The following is a 27,448-nucleotide window of genomic DNA, read 5'->3' as shown; positions in this document are numbered from 1 at the left end:
GGTAGGAATGCTTCAGCCTAATCACAAGATAGGAGGTCTTCAGGCCTTTGAGAGTGACATCTGAAGGGCATTTAGATTGTTTTCTATAAAAGGAAAGGGCAAAATTCCAGTGCATATATAGTCACTGGTAGCATTTATGTTGTCATCCCCTCTAAAGCAGTAACAAAGTGCACAAATGGTGGATGATTAGAGAGGTCAGTGAAGTGCTCCGTTCAGCTGTAATTGTAGAGTTTTTAAAAATCCTTTTGATATCAGAAAATATCATATGATTTTTTTTAACCCAGTGTTTTGTTATGATTAGTTAATTCATGCAAAATCAGTGAAGAAACAGAATGTCAAATTAAAAGCAGTGAAATAGGAATGTAATTTTGCAGCAGCAATAAGTAATCAGCAACAGTACAGTTCACTGTAAAATTATTGCTACCTGCCAACACTTAACTCCTTAACTCCACATGTACGAGACCTCAGTAAATTTTCTTTTTAAATACTAGCACCTTGCAGATCTGGAAAGCTCTTTGAAATAAGTGCTGCCCCACTGTTGCCCCAAAAGCACACTGCTCTTTTCCTACTCCCCCTTGAGCATTTCACAAGATTTTCTTGTGTCACATAGAAAATCTAAGTATATAATTAACATAATCTTTAAACTGTCATTGCCTTATAAAATCTGGCAATCATCATACTAAGGAAATGAGGCAACTTCTTTCTCTCCAATAGTATTTGAAAACAAGTTTTGTCTTCTATTCAATCATTTTTCTGCCTGGGTCTCTCAGTTTTGTGTAATGAATAGATATATGCTATGCAGATTTGAAGCAAATTTGCATTAGAGAATAATCATATAGTGAATATTAAATTATAATCTACCATTAGCCAAATAGGATTTCTCATTTCAGTAATATTCTTCAAAATAAGAAACAATTCCAGTTATTCATAGTTGGTTGAAAGTGGTGTAATCCTTCAGCCTAAGTGTGAGTGGAAATTTCAGTCCAGGGACAAGGGAAGTGAATCTCATGACATTGTCCATTGGACCAAGTAGAGTTCTATGTTATTTATAAACTGCCTTGTTTCATGAAAATATGAAACAGAAATCTTTATAGCTGGCAAAGGTGTAGTTTAGCATTTTGGAAAAATGTCTCTGCAGTACAGTCCTGTTCATCCATCAGTTACGCATTCAGAGATATATTTGAATGATTCATCATGTGAACTTCATACTAGTCAAAAATGATGTTTGAGCATAGCAGGTTGTGGCTTTGACATGAAAGTGTAGTTTCTCCTCAGTGCACCTAAAATTTTAGCATTGGGCACTTGTCATTGATGAAAGAGAGTGGGATTGGGGATTGTTCAGCTGATCCCCAGACAAATATCCACAGCATCTTGAGTGTTGTGATGCCATTTAACATTTGCAGTCATTTCAGTTCTTCAGCTAATGTTTTTTTTGCTTGCCATTGGCAGCCATTAGGGTAGAGAGTTAACTCTGGGAGAGTTAATATTGCCTTCTTCCATTCATCTTATTTTATTTAGGACTCCATTTTTCAAAGATCTTTATTCTCTTATTCAGGGTTTCTACAGAAGACCAAGATAGGAAAAGGTTTTGAATGATAATGTCTTACCTACTGCAGAATCTGCAAAGAAAATTGTGAATCCTCTGACTGTGCAGTGGATAGCACAAGGTTGTTTGTTTCCCTTCTATGCCTACGTTCTTATTTGTTACATTATTTTTTCGCAGTTTACGAAGTCAGGGGCAATACCTCCCAGAGGTTGATGGAAGAAACATTAATACTGTGACCGCTGAAATCCATAGCAAAATTCATACAGGCATCAGAGGCAGCAAGAACAAGCTTTATGAAACTACTCAGGTCTCTCTGAAATCTTTCCACTTACAATTCTATGTTTTGGTTGGTGAAAATATGATTTTTCCTTGTGTCATATAATAATCATTGTACTTCTGCATGAGACATTTCATATGTGCAATTCATCAGAAAGAGAAATTGCAAAGCCCACTGCGACAACCAGGTATAGAAACGTCTATCAGAGATGATCTTAGTTTAGCTGAAGTTCAGGTCCAGTGTTTCAAGCAAAAAAAAAAAAAAAAGGAAAAATAACTTTTGGTGTTTTGGTATTTTCTGCAGAACAAAACAAGCTGTAAGTACCCACAGCTCAGAGCAGCCAGTGGGAGCATTCTGTGGTATCTAACTACAAAAGGATCTTGTAAAATCACATACAAGAAGCATCATCTTGTGTTCTTATACAATGTACACCACTGAAAAGCAGTTTGACCAGACCTTAATTGTAGACAGGATAGTAGCTAGTATCCATTTGCTCTTCATGTCAACTGTTTGTTCTCCTGTTTAAAAAAAAAATTAAAAAAAAAAAAAGTGAGGGGGTGGGAGTGGTTCTTTCAGGTTTCTCTGAGTCTTAATTATAACTTCTCCTTCATACAAGCAGTCCTGATAGTCTGCAAGTCCTCTAGATTCTGTACTTTTATGCAATCTTCTTTCCAAAATAAGTGGAAAACTACAAAGCCTCCATCAGTCTTAAATTTTGCATAGATATTCACTTGCTCTAAGGATGTTTTTCCAGATTTTTGATGATTTATACTCTCTTCCAAGCTGCTGCTGTAGTTTCGGTAGTAAATGGTCTTTGATTTAGCTCATGGTTATCGATGAAAACACCACCTGAACACAGCAGTGTTTCATACATTTTTTATCAGTCATTTGCCAGTGACACAAGAACTGCAGGTGAAAGGAAGGATGACTTTAAGTACATTTATTTTCATGCTTGCGCATCCAAGCTGTTTGCCTTGTAGAAAAATTAGATGCCTAAAGCTGATAAATGTGACTGACGCTGATAAAGACAGAGTGACTTCAGACGTTTTCTTTCTTGTCTACAGTAGAGGTGACCCCACCTGGTGGCAGCTACCATGTGGTTGTTTCCTCAGATCTTTGCTTTTCACTGTATTCCTTTGCAGGTTCATGGCTCTGTAGTCATCACGAGTTGCTTGAAAGTTGTCTGCTCTGTATTTTACAAATCCTCAATCCAGTGAGAACAGATTTAAATACCTCCGAGGTGAATGCAAATGAAATATGAATCCAAAGATTTCCTCTTTTATTTTTGCAGCCAGACCCTGCAGGCAGAGATATCTCCATCCGACCAATCTTGGAGCACTGCGAAAACACCCACATGACAATTTGGCTTGGGATTGTGTACGCTTATAAAGGGCTGCTGATGGTAAGCACGTCTTGTTCTGCACAACACTGACTTCAAGCTGCTATTAACTGATAGGCATGAACTGAATTATACTTCTTTTCCTGATGGTTGGGAGTGAGTTTAAAGCATCTTTTAATAGCTGAACCTGTTCTAAAGTTTGTGAGGTGGTAATATGTGGAGATATGCATTTGTAAAATAAGGAAGACGTTAATAGCACTTAAGCTGAATATTACAGATTTACTGCAAACCAAGAAATTCAGTAGTGCAAAGATGGGACTGTGAATGAGTCAGCTTTGTAAATAAGAAGCCAATTATTTATTTAGACTTTCAAAACAAAGTTATTCTCAGGTTGCATCCAAGTTGCAAATGTGCTTCAGGAATAGTTGCAGGAGATGCAAGATTAACTTGGAGCTTGAGTCTAACCCTTTTGTCTCTGAGGCCCATCTCAAAAAGATTTAGTTACAAAAATGGTCCTCAGAAACCAGGAATCCTGAAACATGACAGTTTTTAAAAAAAAACACTCCATGTAAAAATGACTATTAGTGATTAAAAGCTTCTAAGCCTGAAAGTTTTAAAACCATCTGATTTTTACAGCGCTGACCAGCTGAACACCAATCTTGAGTTGAGCCCCATCTGGATCCTAAAACTAGATGAACATTAGTTCACACTGCCTAAAGGGGTCAATCTGTTCCTTAGGACACCCATGAAGGAGTGGGTCAGCTGCTTCTACCCAGCATGGCTGGTGCTGCTGCCCTGGGGAAAGCTGAGGATGGGAAGCTGCTGGTGCCCAGAATACTTGTCTTCCTTCTCCACAGCAAAGGACCGCTCCGCTGGGCTGCAGAATCCTGCTGCTTTTCATGCTGCTTTTTTCAACCTGAAAGATCTTTAAATAAACCATACAAAGTTCAACAGGAAAGGATGAGTGCTTGGTTTTTTTTAATTCCAAACAGTAGTTTTTTGGTCAGACTGGTCTGTTGGGGAGGGTCCTCAGGCAGAGAAGGCACCAGTGATTCCAGTTCCCTGAGAGAGAGAGCTCTGATCTTACAACTGCTAACCAAAAGGAAGCCTTCCCACTTTCCCATTTAAAAAGGAAAACAAACAATCAAATAAAGAAGAATCAGACCACCAAACAAACTTTAACTTTAGATGCCTATTTTTTTAGAAGATGTCCAAGCAGGCTGTGAAATCTTTCTCTTGCCAGACGTACTTGATACCCACAAAAGAATCAAGAATTAGGAGAGATTCCATATCTCAGCATGTCTTACTGGGCAGCTCTGAGCAGCTCTGAATTCACAGTAACCTTGAACAGCATTGAGTGATTTGTGTTTTGAAGGCAAGGATGCCAGAAGTTAGGAGCCGTGACACTGACCAGCACTAGGGCCATGGCTAGGCAATGTGAGTGTCTTGTGGTGTAAACTGTAATGCTTTATGCAAAAACATAGCACACCACCCAAAAGGCACCAGTACATTGCATGCAGAGCTTCTTTGCACACCAGTGAGCTAGCCCAGCTCAAAAGAGACTACTGCAAGTAAAAGGGAGTGAGGGCTCCTTCAGGCTGTCAAAGCCCCTGTACCTATCTGCAGGGCTGATCTGCAAGGCCTCGTAAGGAGCTGGGTGCTTCTGAAATGCCTTCTTATATTTCTTTGTTTGATTCTTCCTGATCATCATAGTGGCAAATTCTGATTTTTTTCTCTTTATTAAGCCAAATTTTGCAAAGAGATAGAGCTAAACTGGAAAGCATAACTTTAGTACCCAGTTGCTGACAAGATATTTAACTTTATTGCAATATTTACATCCTATGTGATGATGGTTTGTATCCATTAGGTCATTTATTTATCTTTAGAGATGAAATTCTTAACTTTTCTTCATCCTTTTCCTGTTATACTACTTTATTATTGGTGTGACATACCTGTCAATAAATTCCTGGTCTTGGTAGAGTATTTTTCACTTTGCATATTTAATTTCAGGAGATTTTTCTTCAATTATTTGTTAAAAGGAACAATGTTTTCCACGGTTTTGTTTCCTTTTATAGAAATTTTGAATAGTTTTGTGTTCTTTCAGGTAGAGTTTTCCAGTGTTCCTTATACAAGTGCTTAGGACATTTTTCTCTGTGGTTCTGTTTGAAAATAAAGTAAATATGTTGTTCACTTAGAGCAATACAAATGAGTTAAAATTCATTTTAAAATACTGAAGGATTCAAATAAATGGTGAGTTGGGGATTTTTTTCCCCAAAATAACTTGAATAATGTTTTAAATTAAAAATTAAAGAGGGAAAATAATATTACTTATTTTAAAAATACATTCTCAGGTAATTTTCTTCAAAGTTTTTTAAGCTTGAGTCATGCTGGACAGAAATCAAACTGCATTGGTTCTCATTAGTCCTTTGCCCTAGGTTGGTTGGTTGGCATATATGTTGGACTGTTTGCTACAAGGTATGTGACTCTGCTCGAGTTTGCAAATGCCACTTGGCATCATTTCAGACACAGAGTGTTTTATAACCAAGAATGAAATATACACATTTTATTACTCCAGTGCCCTTTTATCACACAAACCACTATATATGAAAAAGGAAGATAGTCTTTTGAATCTCTTAAATAATTGCTATGGTGAGTTATATGAGGACAACAGGACTGATGTATTTTATTTCATCACCAAAGGTGTTTCTGTATGCTACATATCTTTTACCTTCAGAACAAACCCCAGAACCTCTCATGCTACTGTATCATTTTATAAAGATTTATCTAAAAAAAAATTTCAAAGTTTGTAATAACAAACTACCTCAAATTTAACATACTTTACGCTAAATAGCTAGTGTTGCTAATTAACAACACCATGCAATAATTAGTAAGTGAAATGGCTTAATGATTTACTCAGGTCAAAATTATTCACAATGACCCCTTGTCTCAAAGGGAGAATATTAAAAATCATACTCTGGGGTTTGTTTGGTGGGGTTTTTTTTGGCTCAAAGATATAAAGGAAATGCACTGATGCAGTGATTAGACGTTCAGGGAAGGCAAGGCAAGGGGAAGTAAGGCAAGGCAGGATGCCCAGGTTCCTTCTGCATTAAAATAAGCAAACATTAAAAGTCAGATTCATGATTCTTTGACTACCTTTGAAGGAATGTGAGGAAATGCTTACTAACTGCATGGAGGCTTCTCAGTTATGGAATTCAGACTCCTCAGGACTGGTTACAAGAGGAAGACAACCATACTAAATCTTGCCTTTATCCATGGCTAAGTCCCATCATACATAAGGACCTCTGTGTTTTTCCTATCTCACATTCAGCTCCTAAAAGGCTACATAGAAGTTTAAGGTCTGTCTGTGTGTCCATGATGACCTTCAGGTGCAGTATGTCTAGCTGTTGACCTCTGATGTTGTAGGCACGTTTGAAAAGTACCTTTGTTTCATACGCTCCCAAGGATGATAGAAATAACATCATCTTCATCTTGCCAGTGGTGCACTAACATCTTTCTGAGAGGTACAAATTATTTTTCTGATGTCAGCCAGAATGAAACCAAATTCAGAACGGAGTGGACTCCTGTAGAGCACTTTTCTGGCTAACCATACACTAGACCTGTCTACAGTTTGATTCTTCCCTTCCTTATACTGTGTTTAATTAACATTACACTCAAGGTGTGCATATATTGGAATTTTCATTCCACTGCTGATGTGTTATTTAAGCTGTAACTAATATTACAGAGCATTTCTGACACACAGTTTTTAATGTATGGTCCTTAGGTAACCTTGCTAAGGATGAAAACATCAGTATTTCATGGTGGAGATAGGAAAAACTGATGCACATGCACCATGGGACTTGGTAATGGTTACTAAGAATAAGAAATTTAAATTCTTCTAATGATTTATTTCCCAATATTCTCTTTTGGTCACCATAATTGATATACTACACAACACAGGCCTATGATTTATGAAGCCAAATAAGGTATTCATTCATCTACAATATATCTTTAGTATTATGTTTAATCTTAATTTCAAATCTGAAATAATCCTCTGCTTCCTGAAGCTATCTAACCATTAAATTGAATTTGCCTAGCTCTCATCTCCAAACTTTGAACCTTGTTGGGTCTTGCATATGTCATCCCCTTTACCTCTAAGATGAGCTGACATCTTTGCTTCTGGGCAAACTGCCTGAAGTTTGGCCAAATTTCTGTGACCTTTCCAAAAATCTTACTTCTTTATGAAAACGACAACTAGTAATTGTTTGCCATTCTCCCCCTTTGCTTTCTCTGCATCTTTTTCAAACATGTTATAACATTTTTCAAGTCAGTGTGGAAAAATGGGACAGTATTCGTTCAGGAATTTTTGGAAACCTATCCAGTTTTTCATTGGCTTCTCATTAACAGTTACACATTGAGATCTGTCACCTAAATTTCAATCACTTTAAATTTGTTGTACTGATTTTTTTAACATAATATTTTTAAATAACAATACCGTGAACTATTAAAGCAAACATGCAGAGAAATCCAAGTAATCTGTGTAAATGTAATTATCTTTAATCACTCTTGCAATATCACTGGTGGGGATGGGGGGAAATTAAGCTATATTGCTACTTTTTGTGTGTGTGTGTGTGTGATTTGTTGCCTGAGTTCATGTATCAGCCATGTCATTAATTTGCTTAGGATAGAAACTACCATAATAGTTCTGTAATCACTGAAGATGTTCCATTTTCTCTTTTCCCATATGGCCTTTTTGAATCTTAAGTGGAACTTTGCCAGAATTCCAACATATATCAACAGTTAAGTCCAGCAGTCCAGACAACTTCTAAATCAATTCCTACATGCAAGATACCAGATCTCTCTGACTGTAACAGTTTACGGTGACAGGGTGTTCAAGAAATCACTTACTGCTGAAATTAGCTGCATTTTTCTGGTTTTGCAAGACATGAATGCATTGCTCCACCTCTATATACATGTGGGACAAAAATATTCATTAAGCATATCTTATCATGCATCATTACTATTGAATTTGTTCTCTCCCCAGGCATGAATCATTATTAGTATTCTTCTTTCTCCACATATATTTTTAGAAATCCTTATGAATTCTGTTATTGCTGCTAGCCATTCATTTTCTACTATACATTTAACTTCCCTTTCCACTGTCAGTATTTTAGAACTTTAATTCATAATCAATATTATGAATTTCCTCTTTTTAACTTTTGTTAATCCCGTCTAGTCTTCAGACCTTTTTTGGTTTGTTTTGTTTGGTTGGTTGGTTGGGTTTTTTTGCTTGCTTGTTTTAAATTCCACAACAACCAAAATATTTTCTTTCAAAGGAAATCTTTTTTACAACATCTTTTAGTTGCCATTTGTAAATAGTCCTGTTGCTTCCCCTGCTCCCTTCCCCGGTAGCTTCCTTAGCTTTGGTGGCTAATCCATAATCATTCCTTTTCCAATGTTCTCATGTACTTGGAAGCAGATTTGCAAAAAGTATGTGAGTAGCCTGGTTTAGAGTTTGGGCTGCAGTCAGTGGCCAGTCTTCAGTCAGCACTTGGTGCTCCTTAGTGGACAGGAGGGGAGAACAGCCTGGCAGGGTACATGATCTTCACCAGCCTGAAATGCCTCTTCTCCTCATTCCAGTAGAGGTTGGTTGTGTGACAGGCACCAGTAAGCGATACCCACCCAGAGCCCAGGCAGCTGCTAGTGTGGACAGAAGCAGAAACCTGGGCACTAGCAGTGTTCAGACACCCACAGGTAGTACTGAGGGACAGGCTGACCATCCTTGCTGAATGCTGAATCTGGATTCTTACTGTCACTTCAGGTGCTGAAGCCCCCTCTGTACAAGTAGCCCAGGAGCTGCCTATGAATACTGCAGCTGTGCTGTGTAACATCTGCTCCTCATTTTTACTATTTTACTGTATCTGCTTAATGTAGACTGGATATAAAGATTTTTTTTGTTTTCTTCCACTCTGAGGAAAATGAAGCAATGGAGCAGGTTGTCCAGACAGGTTATGCAGCCTTCATCCATGGAAGGTTTCAAGACCAGAATAGATAATGCTATCAACAGCCTGGTCTGACCTCACAGCTCAGCCTGGTTTTTGAGCAAGAGGTTACACTAGGTGATTTCTTTAAATCTCTCCCAATTATTTTATGATACTATATCAGCAATGCCTATTATTAATTAATAACATTTTCAGACTTTTTGTATACAAAAACTGAACAGTCTCCAGATTATGTTAAAATTCCTGATTATTTTCTGAAAGTACCTTCAATTTTTAACAGATTTACTTTCCTCCTTTCCTAATTCCTTTCATGATTGAAAAAAGTACTTAGAGAAAGGGACTGCTGCCTTCTCAATTAGTTTGTATGATTCCAACTCATATTTATGGTGGATTTAGCACCAACCCATCTGCCCCATCTTAAAATTGCTAGAGAGGAAGACAGTTAAGCTTTGCAGTGGGGGAAGGTAGTATATAGTGGTACCAGATATGTGTTCTATTTTTAATAAAACATTGACAGTTTTAGCATCCAAAACCATACAGTTTTGCAGGATACATTTTCCCTACTACAGCCATGAGGAAACTTCAAATACATCCTTAAAATATTGCAGACACTGAAATATATCCTTACGTGTCTCTTGAAGTCAATTTTTGTAGAGCATAGACTTAAATTGTAGCACTTTCTTGTTTTTATCAGAGATGTTTAATCATTTTACAGTTTTGTGATTATCTGTGGCAATCTTGTGCTACAGCCAATATAAAACAATTATAAATGGATAGTCACTAGTAAACAATTGTGCACTTGTTTCTACTTAGTTACTAAAATGTATGCCATGGCTAAGTGGAATTTAAGTAGTCTAACTAGAAAGAAGGGAAAATATTTTAATTAGCCTGTTGAGTTGGAAGACTATAATTTGAAGTGGAAAACTATGTCTGAATGCATGCTAGTGTCCGTAGCTTTTGTGCCACTGTACTTCCATCTTGCCCTGCACAGGACCATACTAAATGCCTTGCAGCATAAAGGGATTTACCAAGACCTTTACAAAGCAAGCCCTTCAGCTGAATAGTGAATATCATATCTTGAAAAAAAGACAAGACAAAAAAAAAAAGAGAAAATAAAATCATGTAGCTATTATCCTAGTATTCAACAGAAATATCACTTTAGTCCTGGATATCCAGAGTAACTCTGTGAAATTTTCCTAAATACACAGCTGACTCATACCAGCTCAGGGAAGCGAATGGTGGTTGAATGTTGGATTGTATCAGCTGTGAATGCAGGAGATCTACAAAGGTGCAGTTTGCCTTTCTGTTTGCTAATCTTACTTGGGGTGCTGTTGATTTGAAAAGAATCGCTTTTCTATGTGTCTTCCTGAAAACTGCTTAGTATATTTTACTGCCAGATTCTCCAGTGAAAACTTGAAAATCAAAATGTTGTGGGTTTAGGGTTTTTTTTAGCATTGAAATTTCTCATTGAAAAAATCTGCAGCCATTTCACTGAACTAAAAATGTGCCTGTGTCTGTAATGATCTGCATGAATAGGGAAACTCACAAAGCCAGCCTCACAGTTACTTCAGACCTAGAAATCTTTACAGGCCACAGTCCAGACCTGCCTTTTTTTTTGAGTGGTGGCAGGAGGGGAAGCCTCCCAATATTCTGACTAGGACAAAAGGGAAAAGAAAAGGACAAAAAACCCCAGGCAAAACAGAAAAAAAAAAATCAGAGGAAAACAAAACCAGCAAACCCCAAGCAAAATTCAAATCCCCATATGTAAGATCTTTGGAATAAAGGCTTGCTTCTTTCTTTCATGCAGCACAGCAGGGCTGTGATCCACAAGTGAGCTCACTAAGTGCTACTACAGTACAGTAATTAGCTTCAAAGCTGCTGGTCCAATATATGATCTTTACAAAAGCATACCCTCTAGTTATTGGTAAGTATGACTTCTGACAGGATTGGAGACTTTTCCTCTGGTATTTCCCTGCTCTTGTCTGATATGCCCAGTATAAATTTTCTTTCTTTGTCTCTCTTTCCTAATACTGCTTGTAAGCCATGTTCAAAGTATAAGCAGACATGACTTTGAAATGAAATATATAGACAAAATGGTTTAAGAGCATTACAGGGCAAAGGGCAATATAGAAGGATAAATAATTTCCTGCCATCTGCCAGTCTACTCAGTCCCACAACAAAGGAAACACTTGATTACATTTATATATACTGTGAATCAGTAAACAATTGTCTCTCTGTTTAGCAGTACTTCTGGTGAACAAGATTTAGAATGAACTAGTTAGCAAAGTTTCTTAAAAGTGTTAAATATTTTCCAAATGTTCTCAGCTACAAACACTTTAACTATATTCCTAGCTATCACAATTTAATCTGTGCAAGACTTTTAAAGTTTTCTTGTTAAATTTCATAAACACTCATATTGTATCCTCCATAGTCTTGTTACCCCTCTAAGATTTTAATACAGATTTCTCTTAGTGACCAAAATTCTATCTTTAGTCACAGTGGTATAATCCTGTTGTCTTCAGATACTCTTTTTCTCAGATTTATAAAATGGTTGTCCCACGACATTTTTAGGTGCACTGACAATACAGCCTAAACCTACCATGTCACCTGCTGCAAATACAACACTCTAAATCATTGTAATGTCAAGTGGAAGCTGCCTACCCTAAAACAAAAGGTGAAACAAAGCAGTTGTGCCTCTACAGCCCATACTTTCAGAGAAAACCCAAACCAACATTTTATGACATATTTTACATTAACAGGATACACATCTCACTAGACCAACATGGGAAAAGGCTTTAAGTTAATGTAGGAAGCCTTCCTAGTTGCATGTGCCAGTGGTGGAGATGTCCAAAGGAACTTAAAGTAGACAATTGGACTTGACAGTAGGATACTGAGCTCCTTAACTTTTAGATAACTGCTTTCTATAGGAGAATGCATAGCCCCGAGTTATTCAAACCCCTTCTGTGATGCACAGGATCCATCAGGAGCCTTGGGATGGGAACTGTAACTGTCAGCAAGGAGCTACCTAAGCTAGCTGATATAAAAGTGAGGACAGATGAGTCCCTTCCCTCTCTGAATCAAGCACATTAGCACTGCTAGGAACCACCTGCCTCCATCCCTCTGTGTTCAAGCACACCTTCTCTAAAGATTGTTTAATCAAAATTCTCAGTAGAGATCAGAACTAACATCCAATGCAAGTACCCAAATAATTAAGACTGTCAGTCTCTCATTACAGAAAATATGAGAGCTCTGAAAGAAGTTTGAGAGCTCCTTCTGAAGACTGCTGCTACTCTGGGGCTAGTGAGCACAGCTCAGGCAAAATTTGGAATTGTGCCATGTTGTCCAAACCTGAAGCTATGCAGCAGCTACCACCAGCATCACTGTCATGAGTGAAGATGTCTGCCACTGCATTTTTTGGGGCGGGGGGCGGAGGAAGCCAGTAGATGCACTCTGAGAAGGCTTTACCAGCTTGAGCCTTCCAGGAAAAACCAGGAGAGACAACTGCAGTGCAAATCCCAGCAGGCAGCCTTAAATATCAAGCAGTCTTTAAACTGCACTGCCTCAAGACTTAGATATGCTCAAGCATAATGAGAATTGTGATTTATGTAGCTGGGGAAGAATAACATTTAAAATGTAGGTACTGGGAGTAAAGACCAGCTGAACTAGGGTAATAAGTGTCCATGTTTTCAACTGTTGCTCATAAGTTTCATATTCAAAAACTGCCAAGGAATCACAGGAACCTGGGCCTTGCACTAACAGCATCTGCTGTTTCTCATCCAAGCCATTGTAGTGATTTTCAGCATTTTTAGTCATAAAAGTGAATCTTTCATTTGTGCACATTAGCTGAGCCTCAGGAAGGGGAACAACAAGAAAGGCAGGTGGAGGGAAAGCAAAGTGTTGTGTTTCCTCAGGAAGGCTCTGTCTCAGAGGAGAAATCTTATCAACCCCTTAGAGCCCTGCAGGAACCCATAGCAGGCAAACAAGGAGCACCTCAGCGATTGCCACTGTCCTGGCAGCAGGCTGCAGAAAACTCTCAGCTTTTATCAGTGCTTGAGTCTCAAAGATGACTTGCAACTTATAGAAAGGAAGAGCTGTCTTCCTGAAGTAAGCATTTTAGCCAATATGCCAATAAAAATTAAAAGTAATGCTATCAAATTGACAGTGCATCATTCTGAGGAAACCAAGTTGCTGCAAGAGCCTCTCCCATTATTTAGTTATAATACAAATAAATATCTTCCTTTCATCTGGAAGATACTTAACCATTTTCCATGCTCTTCTCAATTATAAATGAGAATGGGCCAAGCCATAACCCCCACAAAACTGTCCATATTATCTTTTTCCACTATAATTGATGTTTTAGATTGCTTTGTAATGGCCTGAGCTATAAATTCATGCCCATTATTTGTAATAACTGCTGGCCTCATTTAAGAATGTTGGCTGTATTCCCAGAATAATGCTTTTGGAATGGGAATCTCTTCATACTGGGAGAAGTGGAGGAGGGGAAGGGAAGACCTACAACCCTAAAAAATCTCATTAAGGATTACGTGGTAGTGGGAGAAGACAGAAATCTTCTCTATAGTTAATCAGAGTTTCATCCCTTTAAAAATGTGATGTAGACATGGATGCATACAAGGATTCGTTCTACCCTGCAAAGCAGCCTATTTGTCAGTCAGGAAATGATGAAGTGTAGATTTGCTGCACAGATGAGCTGCACAGCACCAGCAGTGGAACAGGCAGCCACTGAGATGGTGGAGTGTCAGGGAGTATTGGATTTTTATCCTGAAAAAAGGCGTCACCAGTGTACATGCCCATTGTGGCTAGGGCAATGAAGTGGGTGATTCTCTGTAAAAGTGAATTTCCTGCTCTGTCTGTGCACTGTGCCAAACCCAAAGGCAGAGCTGTGCTGCCTTCATCCTTCCTTATTGGAAGTATCAGCTTGGTTACCTGAGGGGCTCTGAAAATGTAATAAAGTATGAGCTGCCTCTCTGGCACAAAACTACCCATCTTGACAAATGGCTTGTCCATGCCTCAGCTGCCTTACCTGAATGGCTCTGAGATTCCTCAAGAGCAGCTTTCACCCATGCTATGCCAGCAGCCACTGCTTTTCTTCCTGTAGTTCTTATTCTGCTAGGAAGGGCAGGGGAAGATGCGGCACAATGGAGACAGGTGTGGACTCCAGTTCTCCTGAAAGAGATGTGTAAAACAGAAGAGGTAAGCCTGAGACAAGGAAGCAAGGCAGTGCCCTGGTTAAGACTCTGTCCTGCAGAAGCATCTGGAGGTGACAGGGTGGGAATGGTGTCACAGAAGACTTAAGTAAGGATTGCAAGGGCAACTGCTGCTGCTGTTTCTGGGAAAGACCATCCCAGCCTCCATACCTAGGTATGGATTGCAATAGTGATGGCAGCGCTGTAAGAAGGAGGCTTAGCTGGACTAGACAGCACCTCCAGCCTGTCACACTCCATGGGCTAAGTGTAGATACCTAACCTGTCAGTGCCTTTCAGCCAGGTCTGCTTATGAACATGCCACAGGGTAATGTGTGCTGTAGGGGGGAAATTGAAGTAAGCTGGCAGACAAGCTCAGCAATGGGAGGCAGGGCTGGAAGTCTGGTTTGCAGTGCCTGGGCAAGCAGGTAAGTGGCTGCAGCTAGCTAGTTTCTGTGGGAATGCAAAGGAGCTGAGTCACCAATGATTGGGTTTGTTGCCATTGTCAAAGTAAAAATTATGTAAATAATCAAGGACATTTGCAGTTTTTAATGTCCAGTTGTTACTACATAAAGGTTAAAACCACCTAAGGTCAAAACTGATTTGTATAGCGAACATAAATCTGTCAGTTCCCAAATCCTTTGTGCTTGACTAGCAACCAACAGTTCTTCTTGTCCTGGTTATTTGCCTTTGAAATTCTTAATGTTTTTTTCCTACAGGAAAAAAAAAAAAACAGAAGTAACTTTTTTTTACTAGGCAACTGTAATTAGTCCCCAATGAAATCATCATAGACCTCTGGTTTCATGGATTACTACATGAATTTCAGTTGTGTAGAAGAGAAGATTTTCTTCATGACATGGCAGTGAACAAATGTGATGGTCTGGGAGGAAAGATACCAAAGCCAATGAGAGTGCACTATTTGTTTTTCATTTCTCCTTCTTGTCTGCCCCTGCAGTGTGATCAGAAAAACCTAGAAAATACAAGCCCCATGTCTCGGGTGTTAGCAATGGTTCTTCTCTCTGTCCTTCCCTTCCCTTCCAATACAATCTGCTGTCTACCATTCTTCCCAGGACACTATAAACTCTTCCCAGGCTTTGCCTAGACTACAGGCTGGGTTACCTATTCACAACATCTTGAGTTTGTATATGGCTTTACTATGGTCCCAGAAGTTCTGTGAGGAACGCAAGAGAAAGAAAATAATCCTTGCAGCATTCCATGTTGCAAAAAAAGTCTAATTAAATATTAAGGGATAAAGATGGCTTCCTTACACTAAAGAACTTTCCCTGCTGAATTGCGAAAGCATATTGTAAATAACAAAGGGGCTAAAACTTAAAAATACACAAAAGAAAAAAAGTAAATAAAAAATTGCCACAGGAACGTTTTATGCCAAAAATCATTAGACAACTGCAATTGAAAGGCCATTACCAACTCCCACTATAATAAAAGACTTCATAATTGCAGTCTGAACAACTAGGGTGACGCTTTCTCTACATTGTATATTTGTCTCCCATGGGACAAATCTTGGCAGGGCTGTTTATTACTGTAGGTGCTAATCATACAATGAATGACTGGATTCAGAACAGTATACTGAGAACAGCTGCTAAAAATAGCTAAAAGAGCAATGCACTTTATACCTTTGGCAGAACCCTTGAAAACAAACATGAAGTACTGTCATTAGAAGTTGTTGGAAGTATAAAATAAGGATAGCCATCACATTTAGAGAAATTTGTTCCCTCCCCCCCCCCCCCAACTAATTCCAAGTTTCACAAATTTCTTGCGAGAGCAGGAATGTGCCCTAGTGAGCAAAACAAACCACAAAGGTAACTAGACAGTGGGCAAAAGGTAAATGTACATCTCTGTGTTTTAATGAGCAACTGTATTTGTCAAGTTAGAAAACGTTTTCTTTTTTCATTTCAATTTTGCTTTGGTTTCTTTCTTGGGGTGGATTAGAAGGGGTGTGGTCAGTAGGTCAAGAGAGGTTCTCCTCCCCCTCTGCTCTGCATTGGTGAGGCCACATCTGGAATATTGTGTCCAGTTCTGGGCCCCTCAGTTCAAGAAAGACAGGGAACTACTTGAAAGAGTCCAGTGCAGAGCCAAGGGGAATGATTAAGGGAGTGGAACATCTTCCTTATGAGGAGAGACTGAGGGAGCTGGGGCTCCTTAACTTGCAGAAGAGGAAATGGAGAGGTGACCTCATCAATGTTTATAAATATGTAAAGGCTGAGTGCAAAGAGGATGGAGCCAGGCTCTGCTCGGTGATGCCCAATGACAGGACAAGGGGCAATGGGTGGAAATTGAGGCATAGGAAGTTTCATGTAAATATGAGGAAAAAGTTTTTCACTGTGAGGGTGACAGAGCACTGGAACAGGCTGCCCAGGGCGGGTTGTGGAGTCTCCCTCTCTGGAGATATTCAAAACTTGCCTGGATGCATTCCTGTGTAATCTGGTGTAGGTGATCCTACTCTGGCAGGGGCGTTGAACTAGATGATCTTTCAAGCTCCTGAAATTCTGTGATTCTGTGAAACATACCAGCTCAATATTAATACTTTGTGTGTGTAAGCCAATTGCTCTTATAATGATGATTTTTTTTTTCCTGCTTTTACCATTTCAGTTATTTGGATGTTTCCTCGCCTGGGAGACACGAAATGTCAGCATTCCTGCTTTGAATGACAGCAAGTACATTGGAATGAGTGTATACAACGTGGGGATAATGTGCATTATTGGTGCTGCTGTTTCCTTTCTTACTCGGGACCAACCCAATGTGCAGTTCTGCATCGTTGCTTTAGTCATAATATTCTGCAGCACCATTACACTATGCCTTGTGTTTGTACCTAAGGTAGGTGAACTTGTTTAGCATGGGGCTTTCTTCCCTCTGCATTGTCTTTGTGATTTAATATGTAAAAAATCATTGCCTTTTCAAGTACAGGGGATGTGTCTACTCTGCCATGTTTCTTATGTATGCTAGCAAGAAAATCAGGATCTCTGCTTCTATACCTACAAAACAATAAGATTTTTTTTTTAGTACTCTGGCATGCTATAAGGTCAGCTATGTTGAAACCTCTAAGGTATTCAATTATGATGGTATATGTATGTGGCAAATGGTTACACCTGAGGTATATTAACTGGTATATTAATGGAATACCTGAGGCACAGACTGGGAGGTACACATTTTCATTTCCTTTTGCTCTGTTGGGCTCTGAGAATGTGTGTGTTGTGCATTGCTGGAAGACACCTGCCTAGAGAGAGTTAGAACTTGATCATTTCACTGGCAGAATTAAGTTTTAGAAATGAGTATGACAGATCTTCAATTAAGGGAAAACTGATTTCTACATAAGCTTACTCTAGCAAAACTTTAAATTCTGCAGAATGCATTTGATATTTTGAAGTAAAATACATAACTGTATTAATTTTAGTGACTTACGTAAACCTGGCTTATCACTCCACATCAGATGTGTGTGCAGTTGGGTATCTGGAACATTTGGAAGGCAAGGCTCAGGATGCAGGTCCTTTCACCTCTGGAGTCAGGTTTTAGGTTTTGGAAATCATAGAATTGTTAGGTTTGGAAAGGACCTCAAGGATCATCCAGTTCCAACCCACCTGCCATGGGCAGGGACACCTCACACTAGATCAGGTTGCGCAGAGCCACATCTAGCATGGCCTTAAAAACCTCCAGGAATGGGGCTTCTACCACCTCCTTGGACAACCTGTTCCAGTGTCTCACCACCCTCATGGTGAAGAATTTCTTCCTAACATCCAATCTGAATCTACTCATTTCTACTTTTGTTCCCTTCCCCCTGGTCCTATCACTACCTGACACCCTAAAAAGTCCCTCCCCAGCTTTCTTGTAGCCCCCCTTAAGATACTGGAAGGCCACAATAAGGTCTCCTCGGAGCCTTCTCTTCTCCAGACTGAACAACCCCAAATCTCTCAATTGATCTTCATAGGTGAGGTGTTCCAGCCCTCTGCTCATCCTTGAGCATCCTCTGCTCATCCTTCTCTGGACACCTTCCAGCACATCCAGATCCTTCTTGTAATAGTAATGAGTAATGATAAAAAGGCTGGGACTCTTTACTGGTATATGTTCAGTCAATATATTGAGCAAATTATAGTGAATAGGTTCCAGTGCTACATGGCATCCCCAGAGATGGTTCTAAAAGGGGAACCAAGAACTGTGTGCATAAAAGGAACAAACTAATAAATTTATCTCATTGTTTCCTCTGAAAGAAATTAGAGAGACAGACTAGGAATAGAAGCTGACTTCTGATCTGCAAACCAAGCAGGCTAATTTGTTCTCCAGGACCAACTAAGTTCTGCAATTCACTTCTCAAATATTTAAAAGTAGTACAGACATATACAGTTATATTTTTATCCTTAATCTCAGGGGGAAATTGTAACTTTATTCTAAATTCAGGGATTCTAAAGTCATAAATAGGGGAAGTGCTTTGAAATACTGCAAGATTTAAGTGTGTAAGCTGTATGAAAATGCATATTAAAACAGATGCCAAAAATACCTTCACAGAATGTCAGAACTCTCTTCAAAGAGCAAATATTATTAATGCTATGACATGCTCTTCTGCCCCTTTGCTTTCATGCTCCTTTGCCCATCCCTCTTTTCTGCTGCCACAGGCCCTGAAATGACTTTTCTATTTCCTTTTTTTAACCCCTTCATCTGCTTTCCTTTTAAACCTCAATTACCCTGCCCTCATTTTTCCTCTCAGTTCTTTCTGTTCAAAATACAAACATGAACTGTAGCCTTCTAGCATGAAGGACTTAATCTCATTCCATGTATTATCAGGTTTACAAGTGCTTAGCTATTTTGCATTAAAAATTATCATTGCATAAGTTATTATTAAAAAACAAACAAACAAAAAAAAAAAACACAACCAAGAGAGAGATTGAAGCAAGAGCTAGAATGCAGCACTTCCAATGCCCACCTGAGTGCTTTCACAGCTGGAGAGTTCTTCATACGCTCATATAGTTTGCCCTACAATTCTTCTCGCCACACTGTGCCACAGTAACAGCAGGACAGCTGGCAGATATTCTCTCCTGCAACTTGCTCCAGCACCAACTTCACAATAGCCTGCCTGGACCCCACGGAAGATTAGATCTGACACCATCCAGTTTGTACATCTAAGTGAGGTGTCTGTGTGAGACAGACACCAAATCTTTCTCCTTAACAATTGTGTTAGTAGATTAGCACAATTTTGGTGATATGGGAAGGTCATTGTTGAAATACTAAAGCCTGTGACTCATCAAGGAGATGATAATGAAGACTTGGAAGATTGCACTTTTTCATTTATTAAACTGTGGCCAGAGAGATGGAAGCAGTAGTGTGGGTTTGTGTCAGGTGAGTACTTCTCTGCTGTGCAGAGTAGAACACATTCCATTTGAACAAACTTCAGCAGACTCCTGGGCCAAAACTGTTGGAATGCAATTTTGCTCCACAGTCCCCTTATAAATCTAAACAGGCAACTTTTTAACCATGTAGACAAACTAGGGAATGAAACATGACATTTTCCCTTCACTTCTTGTCAGCTCTACTAATCTTAGGGCAATTACTATACTTCTCCAGTTAAATGTCCACCTCATCCACTGCCCTTTCATTCAGCACCAAATGCCTCAGAAAAAGATGGGAAAATCCCACTGCAGAGTAAGGTAGATCAGGGGAAAAATGCTCATTGCTCTCTCCATTTAAAGGTATCCTCAAATACCAGTGTTGATATCCATTATCTACACCCTGCCTGCATGAACTGTAGACATCCTTGTTCTCCAATCAAAAAAAAAAAAATCTGATAATTTTAAAAACTATTCTAGATTTGTGAATAAAAGGGTTATCTTGTAGAAGCAATCTGCAAAATTCAAACATACATTATGCATAATTTTGCCTGATAGAACTTAACTATTATGTCAAATTATCTTTTTAAAGGCCAACATGTCTGTAATATTTTTCAGCTTACTCATCACTTCTTTAAAAGAAGCAATCCTAAAGTATGTTCTCTGCTCATTAAGGAATTTTTGCTTTTTTATCCATGTTTATCAAAATTCTATGTCCTTCTCTTTATTATGCTCCATTAGTTTTGAGACAGAACATGGCACTCACTTTTTTGTCACCCACCAAGTGCATACCATTGTTTGCTGCAATGGCATTAAGACATTAATTTTGTTGCAGTTTCCTGTAAAGCAACAAGGCTAATTCAGTTCCAGAGGGACAGGATTAACACATTGAATTTATCTGTTGGTAGCATTTTTTGTCCATTTGTACTGACTCTTTGTAGATAATCAGCGTTGACTGTTTGATGAAATGGAAATGACACAGATGTGAGACAGCAAGAAACAATTTCCACTGTATGGCCAAAAAGAAAAAAAAAAAAAGAAAGAAAAGAAAAGAAAAAGAAGAAAACAGCCCTATCCATTGTACAGTAACATTGCACATGGAATTTTTCATCTAATCCACACTATGTAAATTTATTTATTAGAGCATATTTCCTTGAGGCAAAAAATCTAGTCTTTAGCTATGAACTCCAGGATGAAGATAAGTCAGTTGATGGATAGCTATACTTCTGTCTTATATTTAGTTTGAACTTAGACCACATCAAATTGCGGAGCTTTTATCTTGTAACACTTTTGCCTGCTGAGTTAAGAAGCCTTGTAATTAACATTCTTCACCTTTAACTTCATTTTAATGCAGTTTTTGGTCTGGGAGTTAGACACACCATCATTGCAACCAGCCTAATTAGAAGCAAAGAAATGGGGGAGAGGACAGGCAGGGGCCCTAAGAAAACTCAGCTACAGCAGGTTACTCAAGGCCTTGAGCAGTTCTGTCTTGACTGTCTCCAGGGATGAATAGTCCCCAGCCTCTCTGAGCATCTTTTGGCCATGCTTCCAGTAGAAAAAGTTTTTGTTTTTTTTTCTGGTGGTCAGACGAAATTTCCTGGTTTTCAGTTTGTGCCTACCTTCTTTTCATTGTACACCACTGAGAAGAGTGTAGCTCCATCCTCTCTGCCATCTCATATTTATAAATATGAAAAATGTCCCCCCCCCCCCCAAGTCTCTTCAGTGTGAAGTCTAACCAATCATCAGCCTCTGCTTGTATCATAAAGGCTCTGATCCTTTTCTGCATCTTTTTCTGCATCACTGCGTTTTTCAGTATGTTCAAAGTGAAGAAAACTCTCTCCCTTGTCTACCAGCCCAGACATCTCACTGAAGAAAACTATCAGGTTAATCAGGCAGGAATTCTCCTTTGTGAATCAATAAAAACTGCTTCTAATAACCTTGTTCTTAAGCTGTTTGCAAATGATTCCCAGGTGAATTTGCTACAGCCTGCGGTCAAGATGACCACGCAGTATTTCCTCAGATCCTCCTTGAACACCACTGCAAAGTTTTCTTCCTTCCAATCCTCAGGAACTTGTCGCAGTTAACATCACCATTCAAGTGTAATTGAGTGTAGCCTTGCAATGACATCAGCCAGCTTCCTTGGGTCTCAGTGACACACCTCATCACATCACATGAACTTGCTGCGTTTAGTTGCTTTAGGAGTTTTAGGGGTCTGGAAGTTCTGTAGGCAAGTTTCACCAGTAAAGACTAAGGTGAAGAAGACATTAAGTCTTCTCGGTCTTCTCCTTTATACTTTATTACTCCTTTATTATTAATTTATTGTGTTCAAGCGTCATTCTGACCTGCAGGTTTGGTCTGTACAAACCAAGTGTTTCAGTGTCTGATCAGTCAGATTTCTCTCTATTAGAAGTTAGGTCTTTATTTCATGACACTGCAGCTGCAGAACAGTTCCATTGCTCTGAAGAACAAGAGAAACCAATACCAAAATGGGACTGTGCCACAAAACCTATCTGTGCTGTGCTTACAGAATGATTGACCCTTCTCCTTTTCTCAGACTGCTCAACACCTTTGGATTTATCATACCTTGCCTATGCTTTCAGGGCAGGAAGGTCATTCAGTTTTGCCTGTATATAAATACATATGTATACTGCTTGGCAAGTAATCATAAATTCTGTATTCTCTAGACTAAGCTCTCTCCCCCTTTCCAAGCAGCTAGCAGCTTTCTCTCCTCATGTTGAGGTGATATTTTCACATTGTCACTGAGTGTTAAATCTTACTTATATTTGCTTAAATTAAATATGTTTAAGGTTAACTTTTTTTTAAGTGGCTTGTCTGATTTATTTGGTTTATTTTGGGTCACTAAAACCTAATTAACTTTCTGTTATCTCCAGAGTGCAATCTCCCATGAGTTCTTTCTGTTAATACTCCTATTTCACGCCTCTCTCTGCTTGAGTGTTATTTGTAACAGTTGGAAAGGAGAAATTTCAGGTGAAACTCTCCTTGGGAAGACAAGGACTTGGTGCATTGTTTTTAAATACAAGAAGGAATATATCCTTTGAAGATATAAAGATGTCAATGAAGGAGAAAATATGTTTGATGAAATATTAAAATATATTTTAAACATAATTAAAATCCAGTGAATTTTTTTCCCTTTTTTTTCCTTTTTTTTTTTTTTTTTTTTTTTTTTTGAGCACTTTCCTTTGCAAAATCATTTTGGATCAACATATTCTGTAAAGTTATTTAGAAATCATCTCAAATAGTGCACATGACAAGCAGACCTTAGTTTCCTGAATTTTGTACTTGAAAGGCAGAAACACAAACTCTTGGTTTGCCTTTGAATATTTTGAAATACAAAAGAAACAGCTGCAAAAAAATTAAATCATGGACAAGATTTCTTACAGCTTTTCAACCTTTCAGCTCATCACATTGAGGACAAATCCAGATGCAGCCACACAGAACAGACGATTTCAGTTCACTCAAAATCAAAAGAAAGAAGATTCAAAAACATCAACATCAGTCACCAGCGTCAATCAGACCAGCACATCTCGACTAGAAGGACTGCAGTCAGAGAACCACCGCTTGAGAATGAAAATTACAGAGGTATTGTTCATTCTATCTACTACTTAAACAATTCAAAAATTGTATTTCGTTGCAATTCTGGAGTCTGATTTTTTGTTGACTGCTCTTTAGTGGGAAAAAAAAAATAGCTTTTCCTGCTGAAAAATACTGAAATCAGAAGATTATTGATGTGAACAGCTGATTAGTACTTAGCAGGTATGAAAAAAATTAAAATGTGTCTTATTAAAATGACACTTGTCATGTTCTTTTCTAATGGGCAAATTACCCTGGTGCTGAGCACCACAGAGCAAGATCTCCAAAAGTGCAATCTTTATGTGCAAATGTAACAGAGACCTGCAGTCCCAAGGGCACTTAAAAGCTGTCTGTTCCTGTTTATGGCTGAGCTTAGAGACTGCTGGTTTTTTTCACAGCCTCTCTGAGAATTCATTCAAATGTTTGCTAGACAGATTTTTACATCTGTCATGAAACAGAATTGTATTATCTTAAGTTAAAAAATACCTTTACCATCACATAAGCTAACCCCTTTAGCACAAAGGCTGTGAAGTTTCTTTAGTCTTTACTGAGAGAAAGGTTAAGTACATGGAGGGCATGAAATTCCGTAAGAGCTATAACTTGTTTATTTTTGGGACACCTCAAATGATGACAAATCAGCCTTGAACTGCTCATTTTGTGAGACAAGATAACCATAACTGATCTATAACTTAGGAAAAATTAACTTGTCCTTGCCTAATCTGTGAAGTATTCTCATACCTTGAAGAAAAGGTATTTTATTGCAGCTATTACTTCTTCATTCAGATCTTATCTAGGTAACCAAAAGACATTTACTCAGACTACCAAAGACTCCAAAAGCAAAAGTTATCTCTACCTTATAAAAGAAATTTAGTTCAGCTTTGCCTGGTCCCTTGCAATTTTTAATGAAGATTCAGCTGACTACTGGCTATTTCAGTTGTTTTATGCTACTGTAGTTTGGGGTTTTTTTACTAAGCCTCCTAACTCACAAGATCTCAGCCTGTGCCTTACAGGGCTCATGATGGTGATCATGGCAAATGAGCCATATTAGTGCATTAGTGCAGAAGCCTGTTGATCTTTTTAGACCTTGATTAAACAGATGATTAAATACTCAGAACCAGTAGGTCCTAATAAATTTCATTCATGAGTCAAGGGGATTTGGAGCATGCCCTTCTGTGGCTATCAGACCTCCCTTTGGCTTATCATCTACCTTGAGTTGCTATGTCCCAGTTCTTAAGGAAAAAAATGTAAATTTAAGCCAGCAGTGAACAGGACAAACTCTGGATAGCACATCCTGGACAGCTGCTCACAAACAGCAACCCAGATCACCATTAGGATGCTTGTATCTGGTTATTTTCTACTGGGGCTGTAGCCAATTGAGTACAAGTCAGCCTCTGGGGAGAGGACCCTGTGTTCAGCTCAGTGCTAAAAGCTAGTGGTGTACCAGCCTGACATTTGTGCTGTGGCTCTTTCAGTCAGAAGGCATCTATGCATCTCTCCCTCTTCCACTAACCTTAAAGGATGCTTCTGGGGACAGAGAGGACTGGCATTTTTGTTTCTTTCCACACCTATTTCCATTCTTTTGCTTCTTAGAAACTTATGCTTGCATTAGCAGTTTAGTACTAGCTATCAGATTACACAATTTAAGATGTGAAATATAAAAAACATGGGGGTAATTTTCAAATCACAAAAGCAGAGAGTGTTTTCAGCCCAAAACCTAAAACCTGTGAGCTGGATTTTCTCCTAAATTTCATATACACAAAGACACAGACTAGAAGTCTAACAGGAGTCTATCTCTCTAGGAAAAGTAAAAGGAGTGAAAAATAATCTTTAAGAAAACAAAACATTCCCAGTAGAATGGACTGCAGTCACTCACATGGCTGAACATGTCCCTGATGCCAGAGTTCATTTATATTCTCCTGTATATTTGATATTTTGATTGACTCAACGAAGTGGTGCCACATTTGCATGTATCAATAATAAATAGTGGAGAGGTTTTTTCAGACTGCCCTTTTTCCTTCTCATGCAGCAGTATGTCTGAATTGCTCAAACTGTTGACTATTAAGCTTAACCTTTTTGCATGCCCTGTGTAAAGTATCACAGCTGAATGTATTTTGTTATTTGTAGCATGATTTTTAGAGTAAGTGTAGTAGTGGTATAAGAAAGATGTATGTGACACAGTGGGGCAATTGCATTACCACATGCCTTCTTGTCTTGTTATAGACAACTATGCAGTTACCTGAAGCAATGGCTCTTGAATTTTTAGAAATTCATGCTCTTTGTTTTGCAGCTGGACAAGGACTTGGAAGAAGTCACAATGCAGCTTCAGGACACTCCAGAGAAAACAACATACATTAAGCAGAACCACTATCAGGATCTTAATGACATTCTTAGTATACGGAACTTTACAGATGGCAAAGGTGAGCGTGAGTAAAATCCATTACTAGCTTAACCCACCAAGATTTTGAACAACAGTCTCCTTGGGTTGGTTCCAGAGCACTTGGACCTTGGTAAGGCAGAGCTTTCAATGTTTTGTTTGCATTACAGAAAGCATGCAGATTGACATAATGAGTAGTTATTCTCTGTGCATACGTCTTCTGTTGTGTGCCCTACGTGTATAATACACATGGTAAAGTGAGAAACTTCTAAAAGCATACTTGGGTTCAGAAGTCAAGGTTTTTGTGCTGCATGAAGGGAAGAAAGTCACAGAGTGTTTCAGCTCATGTGTGAGTTAATTGCACCAGCCTTCAGCAGTAGGATGCCCAAGTTTAATAAGTGCTCATCAGAGCAGGATTTTCAAATCTTTTTGGACCCTGCTATCAACTACATAGAAGAGAATCATGTAAATATTTCAGTGCTGATTTGGACTCTAAATGTAGAATTGAAGGCACTCGTGTATGAAAATTCTTCCCTAGGAACTGACAAAAAAGAATTTCATGATGACTGTAATATTCCTAAGTTGTTTCTACTGTGTCTCTTGCATCACTCCATGAAGAAACACATCTGAAAGAATTGCTTCCATTAACATTATTTCACTTTTGGGAAGCTATAAGATCTGGTGCATAGTGCAATAAAAGAGGAAAGCAGGACAGCCAGCTTCCATTTCTGACTCTAGGATGGATCTACTTTATGACTTCTGGCAAATTGTTTTGTATAGCTGAATATTACTGTAGGATGTGAAAATGCTAGCTGCCTTGTTCTGGGAAGTTGGGCTTGCATGTTTGTTGCAGTGCTCAGCTCAGGCTCCCTATTGATGTGGAAGACTGGGCTTGGCTAAGTGGAACAGAGGCTTTAAGTATAGTTGTTGAAGAACAGTTTTAGAATAACAGCAACAGTTCACATATGCTTTTGAAGGACATTGACATTTTGGTTGGATAAGGTTGCTTTTTCATGTGCCTTTTGTTTCAGCCTAAGTATATACACTTGGTTGTGTAACTCATGTCACGAAAAAAAGGAAGACCTCCACAGAGTTCCCAGTGTCCTTTCTAAAAAATGGGGGAGGGGAACAAAACAAAACCAACCAAAAACCAACCAACAAAAAAAGAAGGAGGGAAAGAAGGGAAAGGAAAACGTAAATAGCTGCTGGAGGCGTGTGATTATTGGACTGAGATCAGCAGCAAGAACTAACATCAGTGAGTGGGATGAGGCAGTTTTACCAAGTGTGTGAAAGGAACACATAGAATGTTCTACTTGTATCAGATGCTCCAGGAAAAATGATAAATCATGAATAATATTTCAAGCAGAAAAGATGTAGTACATTGTGCCAAATGCCCATCTGAGTTTGGGTATGAGAAATAAAAATGATTCCCAGGAGATACGTTGGGTATAAATTTAGGATGGGATACTTCCCACAGCAGGTTGCACTCCATTAGCAGTAGGATGCTGGCAAAGAAATCAAGGAGAAAATATAACCTTTCTGCACTTACTTGTGGTTCTATCTACAAGACATCGATAACCAAGTGCTGCTCCAAGCACCAGCATCCAAGATTGTCTGTGTTCCTAATATTCCCCTTACAGAAGAGCTTGGAACTATGTGTTACCATGATTTACAGGGTCGGTATTTACAGGCTATGTAACTTCTGCATATTGAAGTTACTGGGCACAGTTTTCTGAACAGGCATACCACATAAAGCTGCACATAAAAGAGGGGCACAAGGAAAGAATG

General features: G+C 38.8%; 1 protein-coding gene across 1 annotated transcript in view; it reads left to right on the top strand.

The window, feature by feature from the left end:
- The window catches only part of GABBR2 (gamma-aminobutyric acid type B receptor subunit 2), a 498,889-nt gene that overhangs the window by 457,521 nt on the left and 13,920 nt on the right, over positions 1–27,448 (top strand). The window contains exons 14-17 of the mRNA XM_054381694.1: positions 3,115–3,225; positions 16,973–17,197; positions 23,113–23,295; positions 25,574–25,703. Of these exons, the coding sequence (XP_054237669.1) occupies positions 3,115–3,225; positions 16,973–17,197; positions 23,113–23,295; positions 25,574–25,703 (649 nt within the window). The remainder of the gene's footprint in view (positions 1–3,114; positions 3,226–16,972; positions 17,198–23,112; positions 23,296–25,573; positions 25,704–27,448) is intronic.

The sequence above is a fragment of the Indicator indicator genome, chromosome 6 (genome assembly GCF_027791375.1).
Source record: "Indicator indicator isolate 239-I01 chromosome 6, UM_Iind_1.1, whole genome shotgun sequence".
In the NCBI taxonomy this organism is placed as follows: Eukaryota; Metazoa; Chordata; class Aves; order Piciformes; family Indicatoridae; genus Indicator; species Indicator indicator.
Note: the sequence above shows the minus strand (reverse complement) of the source record. Positions and strands in the feature narration are given on the sequence as shown.